This window comes from Ursus maritimus, unplaced genomic scaffold, assembly GCF_017311325.1.
Source record: "Ursus maritimus isolate PB19 unplaced genomic scaffold, ASM1731132v1 scaffold_3, whole genome shotgun sequence".
Classification (NCBI taxonomy): Eukaryota; Metazoa; Chordata; class Mammalia; order Carnivora; family Ursidae; genus Ursus; species Ursus maritimus.
The window spans coordinates 94,508,590-94,525,115 of record NW_024425563.1 but is presented as its reverse complement, the minus strand read 5'-3'; the positions used below and the strand labels follow the sequence as shown (position 1 = coordinate 94,525,115).

The window sequence follows — 16,526 nt, the reverse complement described above, 5'->3', positions numbered from 1 at the left end:
CTCTAAAATTAAATTAAAATAAAACAAAACAAAACAAAAATAAAGGCAGAAACCTGGCTGGGGCACATGGGTGGCACGGTTGATTGAGCATCCAACTGTACATTTCACCTCATGTCATGATCTCGGGGTCATGGGATCAAGCCCCAGGTAAGGCTCTGCTCTCAGCGGGGAGTTTGCTTGGGACTCTCTCCCTCTCCCGCTGCCCCTCCACCCTACGTGCTTGCTCTCTCTCTCTCAAATAAATAAATCTTAAAAAAAAAAAAATGCAGAAACCTGGCACATCATGAGTCAGAATCACCAGAAATGGAGCAAACAGACATCAATCGGCAAATTCGGATGCGGTCCATGAATCAGACGGCAATACAGGGTTGATGTGGATTTCCTGATTGGATGGTCTTACTGAGGTGGGATGGTCCTTGTATCAAGAAAACACACACTGGGGGCGCCTGGGTGGCACAGCGTTAAGTATCTTGCCTTCGGCTCAGGGCGTGATCCCAGTGTTATGGGACAGCCCAGCAGGGGCAGCCAGGTGGGCCCTACTTCTCCAGCAACAACAGAACTAAATGACAGAGTTCAAGTGACAAGGGGATGGGGGGAGTGGGCCCTTCAGAGAATCCACTCACTCTGCACAGTGCACATCCTGATCCACCACCCCGTGCTCCTTCTTACAGCACTTGGATCTCTCTATCTCGTGGCACTAAAAGCCCCCCCAAAGATGGTGAAGGAGTTTCAGGAAGGTGGCGACAACTCCCCAGAAAGCCCTGTACCCAGTGGGCACTAAACAAGTGTCTGAAATAAATGAAGCCAAGGAAGTAAAACTGTACATGCACAGAAAAGTAGACACACGTAGGAAAGTGATCTGAAAAGCTCTAATAATAGTTGTTCATAGGACAGGATTGTTTGTCATTTTTTCTTGAATATATTTTGCTATTTTTCTGAGCTGTAAATGTATTTTTTAGTAAGAAAAAATTTTAAGGTCATTTTGGAAAATAAAACCCAAAATTATTAGCAAATACCATTTTCATCTATCGGCTTGGCAAGTATTCAACGGTCTGGTAATGTGTTGTGAGCAAGGATATTTGAAAACATGCATTCTGATAAATTGATGTTAAGAATAAAAATTGGTACTGCTGTGGGGAACAATTTATCAGTAGATACTAAAATTACAAATGTACATAAAGCTTCCTAACAATTGCATTTTCAGGACTTAATCCTATAGATACATGTATACACGTGTGAAAGGTTAGTAGATGGCTCATCTCTGCATTTTGCGTTAAAGCAAAATGGCAACGTAAAATTCTATCAACAGGCTACTGTTGAAATGAATTACATTAATCCATAAAGGAAAATGCCACTGAGCCCCAATGAGGAATAAAGAAACTACCTATGAATAATCCAAGATCTCCAAAAAATCGTCAAGAAATAACCCAAAAGAGGTCCCTAGTCCCCTAATAGAAGTTACACTCCCACAGCAATGAGCACATCTACTGTCAGATCTTGGTCTCTAGATACCAATTCCACTGAAAGCAACCAGGATCCTCGGACAAATGTCTGGTTCTGGTCGGGCTGGGGCAGGAAAGCAGAATAGCCTAGAACATCTTGTAGCAAATGTAAGCAAGAGCTCAAAGAATACTGGGGACTAGTCAAAAGTCACCAGCCACACACCAACGTGAATACACTTAACATGACTGAACTGCACACTTAAAAATGGTTAAGATGGCAAATGGTAGGTTATGGGTTTTTGACCACAGTTACAAATAAAAAAACATCAGAGCCAGCCTACAGTGGCTCCTACAGGTTGAGTTTGGGACAATTTGAGCTTCCAAGTTAATAATAATAGTAAAAGATTATAGTAAAAGAACTTTAAAATGCAGAAACCTAGCGGCCCCTGCGTAGCTTAGTCAGTTAAAGCACCTGACTTCAACCCAGGTCATGATCTCAGGGTCCTGGGATCTGCTCAGCGGGGAGCCTGCTTCTCCCTCTGCCTCTGCCCCTTTCCCCACTCCTGCACACACGCTCTCACACTCTCTAAAATTAAATTAAAATAAAACAAAACAAAACAAAAATAAAGGCAGAAACCTGGCTGGGGCACATGGGTGGCACGGTTGATTGAGCATCCAACTGTACATTTCACCTCATGTCATGATCTCGGGGTCATGGGATCAAGCCCCAGGTCAGGCTCTGCACTCAGCGGGGAGTTGGCTTGGGACTCTCTCCCTCTCCCTCTGCCCCTCCACCCTACGTGCTTGCTCTCTCTCTCTCAAATAAATAAATCTTAAAAAAAAAAAATGCAGAAACCTGGCACATCATGAGTCAGAATCACCAGAAATGGAGCAAACAGACATCAATCGGCAAATCTGGATGCGGTCTATGAATCGGCAATACAGGGTTGATGTGGATTTCCTGATTGGATGGTCTTACTGAGGTGGGATGGTCCTTGTATCAAGAAAACACACACTGGGGGCGCCTGGGTGGCACAGCGGTTAAGCGTCTGCCTTCGGCTCAGGGCGTGATCCCAGTGTTATGGGATCGAGCCCCACATCAGGCTCCTCCGCTATGAGCCTGCTTCTTCCTCTCCCCTGCTTGTGTTCCCTCTCTCGTTGGCTGTCTCTATCTCTGTTGAATAAATAAATAAAAAACCTAAAAAAAAAGAAAAGAAAAGAAAACACACACTGAAGGATGAAGGGTCACAGAGCATCATGTCTGCAATTGCTTTTTTTTAAAGGTATTTATGTATTTATTTATTTGAAAGAGAGAGAGAGCACGAGCAGTTGGAGGAGGGGAAGAAGCAGACTCCCCGCTGAGCAGGGAGCCTGACACGGGGCTCGATCCCAGGACCCCGGCATCAAGACCCAAGCCGAAGGCAGATGCTTAACCGACTGAGCCACCCAGGTGCCCCATGAAATTTCTTCTTAAATCGCTTAGAAATGTAAACAATTGGGGAAGCTGGGTGAGAGGTACCTCAGTACTCTGTGTACTGTTTATGCAACTTTTTTGTAAACTTAACATTATTTCAATATAAAAAGGTAAAAATTCAATGGTCTAAAGCAAAAATAATAATGTTGGCTTTATTACATGTACAGGAATAAAATGCCAAGAGCTCTGCAAAGAGAGGAGGCAGCATCCGTGGAGCAGTACTGCTGACAGGCTCTCGCAGCAGACGAGGAAGAGCATGGCAGTGATTTGTGGCTGTCTGCAATGAGTTACGGGTGTGTCCTGCAACCTCCACGTGCTTAGCAACATGATGGAACCCTAAAAGCACTCGACCCAAAAGAAGACAGATGAAGGAGGAACAAAGCACAAAAGAGAAACAGAAAAAAAAACAGGTAAGTGGCAAACACAATCCTATCAATTATATTAAAAGTGAAGGCAGAATCAAAAGGTACCAGGTGTCAAACTAGATTAAAAAGGTATAACAAGGGGTACCTGGGTGGCTCAGTCGACTAAGCGTCCAACACTTGTTTCGGCTCAGATCACCATCTCAGGGTCATGGCATCAAGCCCCGTGTCAGGCTCTGTGCTGAGCAGGGGCATCTGCTTGAGATTCCCTCTCCGTCTGCCCCTCCCCTGCACCCTCCCACACACTCTCTCTAAAATAAATAAATATATCTTTTTTTTAAAAAAAGGTATAACATCGGGGCGCCTGGGTAGCGCAGTCGTTAAAGCGTCTGCCTTCGGCTCAGGGCGTGATCCTGGCGTACCGGGATCGAGTCCCACATCGGGCTCCTCTGCTGTGAGCCTGCTTCTTCCTCTCCCACTCCCCCTGCTGTGTTCCCTCTCTCTCTGGCTGTCTCTCTGTCACATAAATAAATAAAATCTTTAAAAAATAAAAAAAATAAAAAAAATAAAAATAAAAAAGGTATAACAATTACATAAGCAATATGCTGATTACAGAAGATGCAATCCCAAGCTACGGACACGTTCAGGGGCACACCGTGCCAACATGCAGCGTAAGGAAGCTGGTACGCTTCAGTACAATAGAACATGCGAAGTGTATTGATGCGGCTGTCAAATTCCACATTGCGAATGACCATTAGGAGACCACCATTTGTTGAGTTTGGGTATAGGATCAAGAATAATCCACCACTGGGGCGCCCGGGTGGCTCAGTTGGTTGGGTATCTGCCTTTGGCTCAGGTCATGATCTCAGGGGGTCCTGGGATCAAGACCCACATCGGGTCCCCTGCTCAGTGGGGAGTCTGTTTGTCCCTCTCCCTCTGCCCCTCCCCCCACTCATTCTCTTTCTCTCTCTCTCTCTCTCACATAAAGTCTTTAAAAAAAAAAAAAAAGGAAGAATCCACCACTGCGGCACCTGGCTGGCTCAGATGGTAAAGCACACAACTCTTGATCTTGGGGTTGTGAGTTCAAGCCCCCACGCTAAGTGTGGAGCCCACTCAAATAAATAAATAAAGCCATGATGTTAAAAAAAATAAAAAAAGGATGAAAAAATTTTTAAAATTTAAAAAGGATGAAAAAATAAAAAAAAAAAAGAATAATCCACCATTATCTGAAGACTATGAAAACACTTCTCCCTTTTCCAGCTACATGGCTGTGTGAGGCCAGATTTTCTTCATACATTTCAACCAAAACAACACATAGCAACAGAATAAATGCAGAAGCAGATATGACAATCTCACTGTGTTCTATTCACCTAGACAATAAAGAGAGTTTCAAAACCATTACAAAAAAAAAAAAAAGCTAGCGAGGCGGTGTGGCTGTATTAACATCAGGACAAGAATTCGAGACAAGAAACGTTATCACAAAGATGGTCGTTTCACAATGAAAGAGACTCATTTCAACGAGACATAATGATCTTTTTTTTTAAAGATTTTATTTATTTATGTGACAGACAGCCAGCGAGAGAGAGAACACAGCAGGGGAGTGGGAGGGAAAGAAGCAGGCTCCCAGCGGAGGAGCCCAATGTGGGACTCGATCCCGGAATGCCGGGATCACACCCTGAGCCGCAGGCAGACGCTTAACGACTGCGCTACCCAGGCACCCCGAGACATAATGATCTTAAATGTGTATGTACTTAAGAAAAAAACACTTGAAGCCAAAACGCACAGAACTACAAGGAGAAACAAATCCAAAACAACTGGAGATGTGAACACCCACTCTCAGTAACTGACAGAATCAGTGGACAAAAATTCCACAGGGAACAGTTTGGCGGTGTCTTATAAAGTTCAATGCATAGCTACCGCATAAATGGCAATTCAATTATTAGGTATTTACCTGAAAGAAATGGCCACATACGTCCATGCAATGACCCACTCACAAATGTTCACTGCTTTTCATAAGAATACAAGACCCGAAAGAACCCAAGGGCCAACAGCAGATGACAGGTCGTGGTGTAGACATATAGTAGACTGCTACTCGACATCACGAGATCACGGGTGAATCCCAGAATCATCACACGAGTAAAGGGATCCCCGCACAAAAGAATACATACAGCCTGGGGGCGCCTGGGGGCTCAGTGGGGTAAGTACCTGCCTTCGGCTCAGGTCATGATCTCAGGGTCCTGGGATCGAGCCCCGCATCGGGCTCCCTGCTCAGCGGGGAGTCTGCTTCTCCCTCTCCTTCTGCCCTGCTCATGCTCGCTCTCTCAAATAAATAAATAAAATCTTAAAAAAAAGAAAAAAAGAATATGTACTGCCTGAATCCATGTGTGTGAAGTTCTCAAACAGAAACCTGTCCCGAAGGACCCATCTAGAGTGCCAGCCATCAGAGCAGCAGCTGCCTCAGGGAAGGGAGAGGCGCCCTAGCAGGCATGAGGGACTTTCTGAGTGATGACAATGGTCTATTTCTCGGCAGGGCTTTGGGATGCACAGGTGTACACATTTGTCAGAGTTTAGCTAATGTACTTTTAAGATGAGTACGTTTCACTATATATAAAGTTTACAGCAAAAGAAAACTATTAAAGATATTGAACTCCAGCTACTGAGAAGCATGCTGAAGTATCCAGACTGAAGTGGAATGGTGTCTGTAATTCACCCTCAAACGCCTCAGAGAGGCAGGGCAGCACGGTGAGTTTTCAGGTGGATTCAGAGATGGATGGGTAGGTGTGCACAGCAAACGTTAATGGTAGAATCTAGGTAGTGGGTGGACAGGGATTTGCTGTTAAAATCCTTTCAACTCTGCTGGATTCAAGAATGTTCATAATCAAATGCTGGGGGGGCGGACGCACACTCTTCTTCCAAGGAGGGGGCTGAAGATTCAATCCTGGGAGGAGAGAAGCCTTCTTTTTTATTATTATTATTTTTATAGATTTTATTTCTTTATTTGCCAGAGACAGAGAGCATAAGTGGGAGGAGAGGCAGAGGGAGAGGGAGAAGCAGACTCCCCTATAAGTGGGGAGCCCGACGTGGGGCTCAATCCCAGGACCCTGAGAATCATGACCTGAGCTGAAGTCAGATACTTAACCAACTGAGCCACCCAGGCATCCTGGAGAGGAGGTCTAACAGGGCCTGACATGGGTGTGACCTCCGTGTATGACGGGCAGGTCTGCTTCAGCTACTGTTATAACGCAGAACGCACACCGGTGACAGCCATTGAGAGGGACATGTCTTCTGGAAGTTAGACCTGGGACATTTGCTGACATGCAGGTCTATCCAAGCATTAGATTCATAAACTGCATCCCCGCCAGGTCGACAATGAGGGAAAATGGAATGTTCTAGAGCACACGGGACTGCAGAGTTAACGGTAAGGACACACAGGAGGCATACTGGATTGTGGGTCCAACAGTGCAGGGAACCATAAACAGTCAAAGAAACAAGAGTCACAAGTGTCAGCAGGTGAATCCGTGGCTCCCGCACGAGGGAGTGGCTCCAAAAGTTAGGACGGGAGCTCCGCACGTCCACGCTGACCATGCTCGCTTTCAGAGTTCAACGATCCTTCCCACCTCCCAGGTTACAAGATACCCATCATCCTAAGCCTCGAACAAAAGCCTAAATCCCAACGTCCTGCTGCACTTAGTGAAAGGGATTATTTCCACTGCACGCATCCAATGCCCACAATCAAACGCCTTAATTCTTGGCACCAGCCCGGCAAACAAACAGCTACCATTCAGGCACACTTAGGAGGGAAAAGAGTAACATTTCTGGCACTGGCACAGAGCTAAGGGGAAATTTTCCTATTTCTTTTTTTTTTTTTTAAGGTTTTATTCATTTATTTCACAGAGAGAGCAAAAGAACACAAGCAGGGGAACAGTAGAGGGAGAGAGAGAAGCAGGCTCCCCACCGAGCAAGGAGCTCCAAGCAGGGCTCCATGCGGGGCTTGATCCCAGGACCCTGGGATCATGACCTGAGCCGAAGGCAGACACTGAACACCTGAGCCACCCAGGCGCCCCTCCTTTCTATTTCTAAATTGACAGATCCAAACCTAAACTCCCTGCATAACCTTGAAAAGCGAGCTGCTGTTCTTGGGATGAGGGAGGAGAGTGCGCAAGGACGGTGATGGGAAGGGCCAGCACTTGACCGCGGGTCAGGACACACCGCTCCGCCCGCTCCCCCACTGCAGATGGGATTCCGAGGAGCGGAGCCCGTCCACACAGCCTGTCACGGGTCACGCGTATGCAGTCTGCAGCCTGCAGAGCACAGCGCAGGACATCCTGCCACTCTGAGTAGCCTGTGTGTGAGCTGCCGGTGGAGACCAGGTGCTCAGAACCTCTGGGTTAGACTGAGACCAATTCCCTCAACATGGTCCTCGCATAGGACTCCTGCCACATCTCCCTGATCTCCAGGGTTTGCTTCCAAACAACCTGTCTTCACTGGCTTTCACAAAGCATTGGACCGGGTGGCTCACACACACATCTATTCTCTCTCAGTCCTGGACGCCCCAGATCCAGATGTGGCAGGGCCGGTGTCCCCCCCTGCCCCACCCCCCCAGCCCCGCAGCCTCTCCAGGCCGTGCAGACGGTCGTCTCCTCCCCATGTCCTCACACAGTCATCCCTCCGTGCGTGTCTGCGTCCTGATGTCCTCTTCTGATAAGGACACCGGTCACAATGGAGTAGAACCCACCCTACTGACCTCGTTTTACCTCAATCACTTCAAGACTCCTCTCCAAATACAGACCTGTTCCGAGGTCCCAGGAGTCGGGACTTCACCCCGTGGATCTGGGGGCAGAACGGTTCAGCCCAGAGCACCTGGGGAACAGGGGCAGATGAGGAACAAGCCGCCCACGCACCGAAGATGTTGAAGTTGGGGCCCAGGAGCTTTGTTACAGGAGTTTCTCTACACTTGTACTTGATGCCTTCACAACAACAAGGGTTTCCTATTTGCTCTCATCAAAGCGCGCTTTCTCTAAAGTTCCACTCTCGTGGGTCCTTTGAGCCCCACTTCCAGCTCTGTGACCACAGAGCTCATCTGTGTCCCCAGCATCTGGGCCTGGCACTCGGTCAGCGCCAGGGAGCAGCTGTTAGAGGGAGAGACGAACACCCGCAGCAGCCTCCGCGGCACCCAGGACCAATCCCCCCCACCAGGCCCAGGGCCCTCCCAGCACCTCGGGGGGTCCCCAGCCTGCACCTCTCCCGCTTCTGAACGTCATGCACACAGGCCCCGCGTGGGATGAGCAGACGCCCACCACGCCCCCATCTCCCACGCTGTGTGGGCACTTGCTCTCCAAACAGGATGCGGCGGCCTCAGCCCTGCTTTGCGCGGCACACAGCATGTCCTAAGCGCTCGGATAAAGGAACAGGAGGATTTCACACTGTCAGATCTGCAGTACTTAAGGGTGGCAATTGACACTCACCACGGAGCGGGGATGAGCCGGGCTGGTGCTGCTGCTGACAGAAAGGAAGACGCGGGAGACCGACAGTGACTGCAGTCACCGAGCCCATCGCTAAAGAAGGCACTTGTCCCCGACCTCACAGGCACAATGCTGACAGCCCCTCTGGCTTCAGAGAGGCCCCCTTGGCAGTACCATCGCCGAAAGAGAGGTGTCCCTCTCCAGGACGTTCCTCCCAAATGCTCCAAGCAGTAACAGAGAAGCACCATGAGGTTCGGGGCACTGCCATGGCCAGCCGGTCGCGGGTCTGAAGGCGGCAGCGACTCTACGGTTCCTTACGTGGAAAATTAATAAATACAAGGTACTATGTAAGCAGTAACTCTCCAAGTCAAAGAGGAATGAGCCTTGCGAATGCTGGCCTCCCTGGACTCATCCACGGGCTGCTGGACCTACAGTCTCTGGAGGCACCTCCTGCCCCCATCTGCCCGCCTCCCGGCTCGGGAGCACCACGTGGTCACCCAAGAGTCACTGTGAAACCTACCCAAGGCACAGACCCCTAAGTCCCTTTGTTAACCCACGTTACGGCTGCAACACGACGCGAATGGCCATGGTTTAACGGGAAAAACAAAAAAGAACAGAGTAAAAAACTCCTAGTGCGTTGCTTATTTGAAGTACCACTTCTTTAAATTCTCATTTCAGCTATACATACACACACAGGTCTGTGGAGAAGGCTGTGTGACGGCTGGAGACACAAAGGTATAAAGAAACTAGTCCAGCCAAGCCCCCAGTTCCTCACACACGCTGCCTGAGGGCTGGTCCAGCAGCTATAGGAGCGGATGACCCAGGGCCCACAACCTGGGGGACCGTTTTCTCCCCACTTTATATGCGAAAACTCAAAAATACGCACAAGTAAACAGAATAATGGATGAGGAACACCCATGACCAGAGCATTCAGCTATCTCCCCTGTTTTGTTTCCAGCGTGAGTAAAGCCAATCTCAGGAATCCCACAATTTTACCTATAAAGAGCTCAGCGTGTATGTCTACCAGCTCAGAACTCAACCACACATAATACAGACATTATATCTAACAAAATTAATAATAACTCCCTGCTATTACTTAACATCCAGTCCTACATTTCCAGGGTACCTTACAACCTTTCTTTTTTCCCATTTACAGAATGCACATTAAAGTAACCCAACATAAACATATTTAACCATTCAGGCTGAAAGCATGGCCGCCGGAGCAGCAGAAGCCAGGACCCAAACAGCAGAGAGGCCTGGTGCCGACCTCCCACAGGCTGGCACCCTCGTCCAATCAAGCATACGATGCAACTCAAGGGTACACAGAAGTTTCTCACAAAAAAGAATTACATCCTGACAGAACAGTGTCAGAACTCCTGGAACTCGGGTCCATTTTGTAAGGAGGCAGCCTTATTCTCCAAACCCCAAATCAGGACTTGGGGTCTCTGATACCAGTCACTCTGGGGACATGCTGGTGGGAGAGTGACCCCCAGTGGTCATTCCTACTCCCCAGGCCCCACACCTCTAGCAGCCAGTGGACTTCTTGGTCCACACACGCATCCCCCAGATGTACCGGGACCTGCTCATTTCCCAACCGGCTCCTCCCACATCCCCATCAGCCAGGACTTTCCATGGGCCATTACAGGGGCTCGGGTCACCCTCATCAGATGTGCCAGGGTAGCCTAAGAAAGGACAGGGCTGGGGGCGCCTGGGGGGCTCAGTCAGCTAAGCATCTGACTCCTAATTTTGGCTCAGGTCATGAAATCAGGGTGGTGAGATCGAGCCCCGAGTTGGGCTCTGCACTGGGTATGGAGTCTGCTTAAGATTCCCTCTCTCTCGGGGCGCCTGGGTAGCACAGCAGTTAAGCGTCTGCCTTCGGCTCAGGGCGTGATCCCGGCGTTATGGGATCGAGCCCCACATCAGGCTCCTCCACTATGAGCCTGCTTCTTCCTCTCCCACTCGCCCTGCTTGTGTTCCCTCTCTCGCTGGCTGTCTCTATCCTGTCGAATAAATAAATAAATAATCTTAAAAAAAAAAAAAAAAGATTCTCTCTCTCTCTCCCTCCCTCTCCCTCTTCTCTCTTCTCCACACCCCACCCCACCCTGTTCAAGAAAGAAAGAAAGAAAGGGCAGAGCTGTACCTGAGGCCACTTTCTATGAAACCCACTCTGTTCTACTTATTCTCTGGCAGCTCACTGACTCCTGTCCTGAAGAAAGAAATAGGCCACATTAGAACAAGCCTGAATAACTGCTTAACAAAACACCAGGACAAGTGTCTGAAGACCTGAAAAAGCCTCCCAATCCACATTTTTAAAGGTTAAATCTGGGGGTGCCTGGCTTGCTTGGTCGGTACAGCATGCGACTCTTGATCTCAGGGTCATGAGTTCAAGCCCCATGACGGGCCTAGAGCTTACTTTAAAAAAATAAAAATAAAAATAAAAATAAAAAATAAAGGTTAAATCTGCAATGTTTAGGGTGCTAACTTGGAGAATTTAAATGTCCAAACTGTACTTTCTTTTTTTCTTTTTAAGATTTTATTTATTTGACAGAGAGAGCACAAGCAGGGGGAGCAGCAAAGGGAGAAGCAGGCTCCCCGCTGAGCAGGGAGCCCAATGTGGGACTCAATCCCAGGACCTTAACCGACTGAGCCACCCGGGCACCCCCAAACTGTAGTTTCATAAAACTATTAGGTCATTACTTCTGCTACTTTAGCTTGAATTTGGGGTATAACTTTTACAATAGATTAATCTGGTTAATTGACCATAATGAGAACAATGTAAGCACCAAATTTCATGAGTTGGAGGTGACCTCACATTGAATGGAGGAGCAGAGCAGCAAGGCTCTGCCTGCTTGAGATTGGCAGAGAGCGAGAGGGAAAGTGTGCTAAGTTGTGGCCTGGATAGGAATTCACGCCCCAGAGCTGGCTGGCCGGCCTGCCTATGGAAAATGAGCTAGGGCAAGGGCAGAGTAGACAGAAAACACAGAGCTCCTGGCTTAGGCAACTATGTAACAAGTGATTATCTTCTCTAACAGACACAATGAAATTCATCATTAACCTTCTCTACCTCTTAAATCTTAACACTGCCCCCAACTCAAAAATTCCTGAGTTTTACTGGCTTCTCACTTCTATTTCAGGAATGGCTCACCGATTCTTTGTCTCTCCCAACATTGCTGAATATTCTCACATTTCTAGGAAACCTCGAAACCTCGTAGAGGGCTCTGAAAGAAGTCAGTCTATCCCAGGCTTCCCCATCACAGACAGGTTAGCATCCATTCAAAGGAAGTGACCCTCCACGGCCAGCACCATCTGGCCTGAGTGTGGAAGATGTTTCGAGGCCAAGACTGGTGATCTCCTGGGCCAGGACTAATGCTGGCAGCCAAGAGCGCTGGGGACGGACCATCTCCTCTGCAACTCCTGGCCCACCTGCCTACTTGCCTGTAACAAACAGGGAAAGATGCACTGGACTGACTTTCTTCTGGAGCCTTCCACCCGCTGTGACAGAAACATTAAACTCAGCTCTCCCCCTCTAGGGTGGGCAGCATCCATCCCTCTGCAGTCTAGCGCCTGCAGGCTGAATCACTTTCTCGGCTGTCTTCCAGACTTAGGTAACTGCAACTGGTACCACACTTTAATTAGACATGTGTTCACGACATAACACAACAAGGAGGAACGAAAGTGAGAGAAAAAGTGCCACACGATCCCCTGAGGACCACCGGGCCACCCCGGATTTCAAATACAACCTTTCAAAAATGGGGCACCTTGTGAAACAAGGGGATGAATCAACTGAAGGGCACAGCTGGCTCCTGCCAGCACAGGCTGGTAAGATCAGAGGACCTACAAAAGTCTGTCTGAAACTTGCACACAAAAGTGCACACTAACGAAATTTCAGCACATTATAAATCCTCTACCTGAAAAAGAGAAATTTCATTGAAACCCCGTTTTCCATGTTAATGGCAGCTTAGCTATTATAGTCTCCTGAAAATGAGTTTCTTTATCAACTACTCTAGCCTATAATTAAAGCCACATTTTTAAAACTACATAAACTAAGGAGCCTCTTGAACTATGCCCGAAATCCAGCTGCCAAATATAACGTCACTGAAATCGCTCAGCGAGAATTAGGTAGCGCACAACTGAGCCCGAGAACGGGCTGGACCGTGAGGCACAGCTTTTGCTTTTACTTGGTATCAAGAAACTGAAGTCAACTAAGCAGCAAATGTTCCTGCGTTACGCTGACTCCCCATTGTCTCTAAAACACGGGCCCTGGAAAACTTTCTGGCCCCTCAGCGGGGCCAACTCCCCTGCAGCCCCTGCTCACTGACCCGCGGGCATGGCCATGTGCAGAGCCGGGGTTTGGGGGACTCACTGACCGGAAGGGGCGGAAAGGCGTGGCTCCTTCCTCCCCCGCCGCGCGGGCCGGGCGGAGGACCACCTAACCCCATTGTCCAGGGGCTCGTCTCCCACCCCATCCGCGGAGACCGACTCCCGCGGCCCGGTGCCGGGCCCGACGGCGCACGGTCCACCCGGGAACCCTGGCCTGCCGGCCACGCTCTCACCCAACCGTGTGCGCCCCCCGACCTCTCCACGCCTAACCTCAAATCAGACCTCCCTCCGTGGGACGGCTCCGCGCCCCGCGCCGGCTGGCCGAAGGGCGGCCCCGAGGGACCCTCCCGGTCCACCCCCGGCGCCGGCCCCTCCGCCCCGCTCTGGGGTCCAGCCCGCCCCCCGCCCGGCCCTCGGGAGAACGCGCCCGCGCACGCTCACCTTCTTGCCCTTCTTGCCCTCCTCCTCCATATCGCCGCGAGCGGACCCCGCGGCCCGGCCCGCCCCGGGAGCCCCGCGCCGCCCGTGGCCGCTACATGCTCGCCCGGCCCCGCGGCCGCCGCCGCCGCCGCCGCTCCTGCGCCTCCCGCCCGCGCGGCCGCAGTGTCCGGCCGCGGCCGCCAGGGGACGTCCGCGCCCCGCACCCCGCACCCCGCACTTCCGGGCCGAGGCACGGCCCCGCCCCGCGCCCCGCCCCGCACCCCGTCCCCACCCCTCAGGGCCGCCGGGAACGCGCCCGCCTTGCCCCGCCCCCTCACGGCCGCGGGAGCGCGCCTATCGCGCCCCTATCCCGCCCCACGCCCTTCAGGGTGGGCGAGAGCGCGCCTGCCCCGCCCCGAGCCCGTCCCCTGCCCTTCAGGGCCGCAGGAGCGGCTCCAACTTTTCGATTCTGCCGCCATCTTTAGGGCAGCCAACTTCCCGGCCTGCCTCCCGCTCGGGAAGCCCTAGCTCAGGCCGACCGGAAGCGGGGGGAGGGGCCGGAGGGAAAGGGAGGGGCTAGCTAGATGGTGGTGGGCGTGGCCTGTGATGAGGGGAGGGGCCACTAGGAGGGGTGGGGCTCGCGGGAAGGGCCAAGGGTAAGGCGAGGGCGTGGCTGGTGGGGAGGGGAGGGCTGGAAGGCGGGGCCGGCCAGAGGGGGCGGGGCTAGCAGGGAGTCAAGGCGGGGCCGGAGGCAAGGTAGGGGACAGGAAAGGAGAGACGGGGCTGATGGGAGGAGCGGGGCTATTGGGAAGGGGCGGGGCCGGTGGGTAAGGGAGGGCGAGGCTGGCAGGAAGGTGAGGTCGGGTCTATGGGGAAGGGGCTAGGCCGGCAGGAAAGTGAGCACGGGAACGGGAAGGGGGCGGGGCTGGCAGGAAGGGAAGGGCGGAGCCTGTGAGATGGGGCGTCGCCGGTGGGGAGAAGAGGGCCCGGTGGGGAGGGACGGGGCCGGCAGGAAGGTGAGGGCGGGCCCTGCATATTGGTGGGCGGGGCCAACAGGAAGAGGAGGGCGTGGCTGGCGAGAAGGGGGGTGCTGGGCGGAGCCTACCGGGTGAAGCCACTTCCCTTCTCTTTCTCAATTTGCGCCTTAATTCCTGGGGCCTCAGTGCTGCACCTTTCTGAGACTGCCCCTGCTCCAACGCCTGTGTTACTCAAACTCTCAGTAAGGTGGGAGATGCAGTAACGAAACAACGGCCGGGCTCTGTCCGAACAAAACCTAGCACCTTAACAGTGAGCGGGATAACGGCCCCGCCTTTTCCAGCTGAGTCTAGACAGTTTGGGGGGTTGCCCGCCCCACTGCAGGTTGGAGTCAGCAGCCGCCGGCCACGACTTTGCCACTAAGCTAAGCTGCCAGTAAGAACTTTGCAGCGCAGCTGGAACGTAAACTGATACTTGTCTCGACTTAGGATTTAAAGTGTTGGATCCCGTGCCAGTGGTCAGTGTATTATCTCCAGCTCCGTACGCACTCATTTCCTGCTCTGCGGCATGGAGCCAGGCCCTCAGCATTCCTCCCTCGCCAAGTGGCCCTGTGTCCCAGAGCTGTACAAAAGGAACCGCTGGGAGGCAGTGCAGGAGGAAAGGGCTTTGCTGCCAGGCTCCGGGGAGTTCCCTTGGCAGGCACCTGCAGAATCAGAGGCCTCCCCAGGACCCACCTCCCTGCACCAAGGACTGCTTCTTCCAGCTCCAGCTTCTGGGAGCACCTGCCTCATATCCACAAGGCAACTCCCCGTGAACACCTTTCCCTGCACTCTAGAGGGACCCGCAGCAAGTCCGGCCAGCGCCTCTCCACCATTTGGTGACCTTAGCTAGGCTCTCTCTAACAAAGTTGGATCTCAGCCCTGGGGATGAAGGGGTTTCTTCTCTGGAGCTTTATCTCAGTCTCAGAATTGTAGCTGCTCCTTACAGCTGCTATTTCGTATTCTTCAGAGTTTTCTTTCCTTTTACTAGCCAATCCATTGTTACCCCAATCCACTGTTAAACTCAACAATGCTTTATATTAAACCTTTCCTGTAACCTGTTTCTGTCTCCTGATTAGACCCTATTTGAGACAGATACCAAACAAATAGCTGGTCTCTAGAACCCCCCAAGGTATTCCAGCCCCTTAGGCACATAAAGCAGATGTCGGGGAAATGATCTTTCACTCTACCTTCTGCACTAATTTAACTCACTCTAGCTTCATCTACCCAGAGATGGCATCAGATCCCACGGGTTGAGGGCTCAGTCCCACAAGAACCCCATGCACACTTCAGATGCCGACGGCAATCACAACTTGTTACCTGCGCTTCTGACTAATTGGCTATGAATCGGGGTTCCCTCCATCCTCCCTCAGGTTCAATGAACCTGCTAGAGTGGCTCACAGAACTCAAGAGAAGAGTTTACTGTTCACCAATTTTTAATAAAAGGACATGATAGAGGGAACAGGGACACATCCAGATGAAAGAGTTTCCAAGGGCAAGGTGTAGGGAAGGGCACGCAGAGATTCCACGCCCCTCGGGGGATGCAACTCTACCAGCACCTCCACGTGCTCACCAACCCAGAAGCTCTTTGCACCCCCATACTATCGGGGAAATACCAAGCACCAACCAAATGAGAACAAGCAAAGGCTATTGTCCAGAGCCTGCTATGATGAGGGAGTCACTGCATCCCTTGGTTTTGCAGAGGCCCAAAGGCAGGCAGGGAGGGGGAGAGCTTCATGACGGAAAAAGGAGGACTCCGGGGTGCCCTGATGCGGGACCCGGACGTGGGGGCATCCCATGTGTTTGGTGTTCTCTAGTTGGTCCTGAGTTGGAACTGGGAACAAAAAGTAGGTAGGATGTCAGCTATTGACTGAGTGCCGGCCCATCTGGCTGATGTGGATTGTGACGGGTGTTGTGTGGCTTCCTGGGTCATCACTAGACACAGGGGTCTGAATTCCAGCAGCCAGCTTTCTGGGCAGGCTTCTGTGGAGGAGGGGTTGGTTTCTGGGCAGCCTGCAGCAGGTCGTGGGCCT

The 16,526-nt window shown here is 51.3% G+C and overlaps 1 protein-coding gene and 1 long non-coding RNA gene across 3 annotated transcripts in view; one reads left to right on the top strand and one right to left on the bottom strand.

The window, feature by feature from the left end:
* The window catches only part of CCM2 (CCM2 scaffold protein), a 50,586-nt gene extending 37,040 nt beyond the window's left edge, over positions 1 to 13,546 (bottom strand). For both annotated transcript variants that reach the window (XM_040644482.1, XM_040644484.1), the window contains exon 1: positions 13,502 to 13,546. In XM_040644482.1, the coding sequence (XP_040500416.1) occupies positions 13,502 to 13,531 (30 nt within the window). In that variant the 5' untranslated portion in view covers positions 13,532 to 13,546. The remainder of the gene's footprint in view (positions 1 to 13,501) is intronic.
* Positions 13,547 to 14,195: 649 nt separating this feature from the next.
* Positions 14,196 to 15,554, top strand: LOC121105768. Its single transcript, XR_005838416.1, has 2 exons — positions 14,196 to 14,236; positions 14,944 to 15,554. It is a non-coding gene; the product is annotated as an uncharacterized LOC121105768 (long non-coding RNA).
* Positions 15,555 to 16,526: the final 972 nt, after the last annotated feature.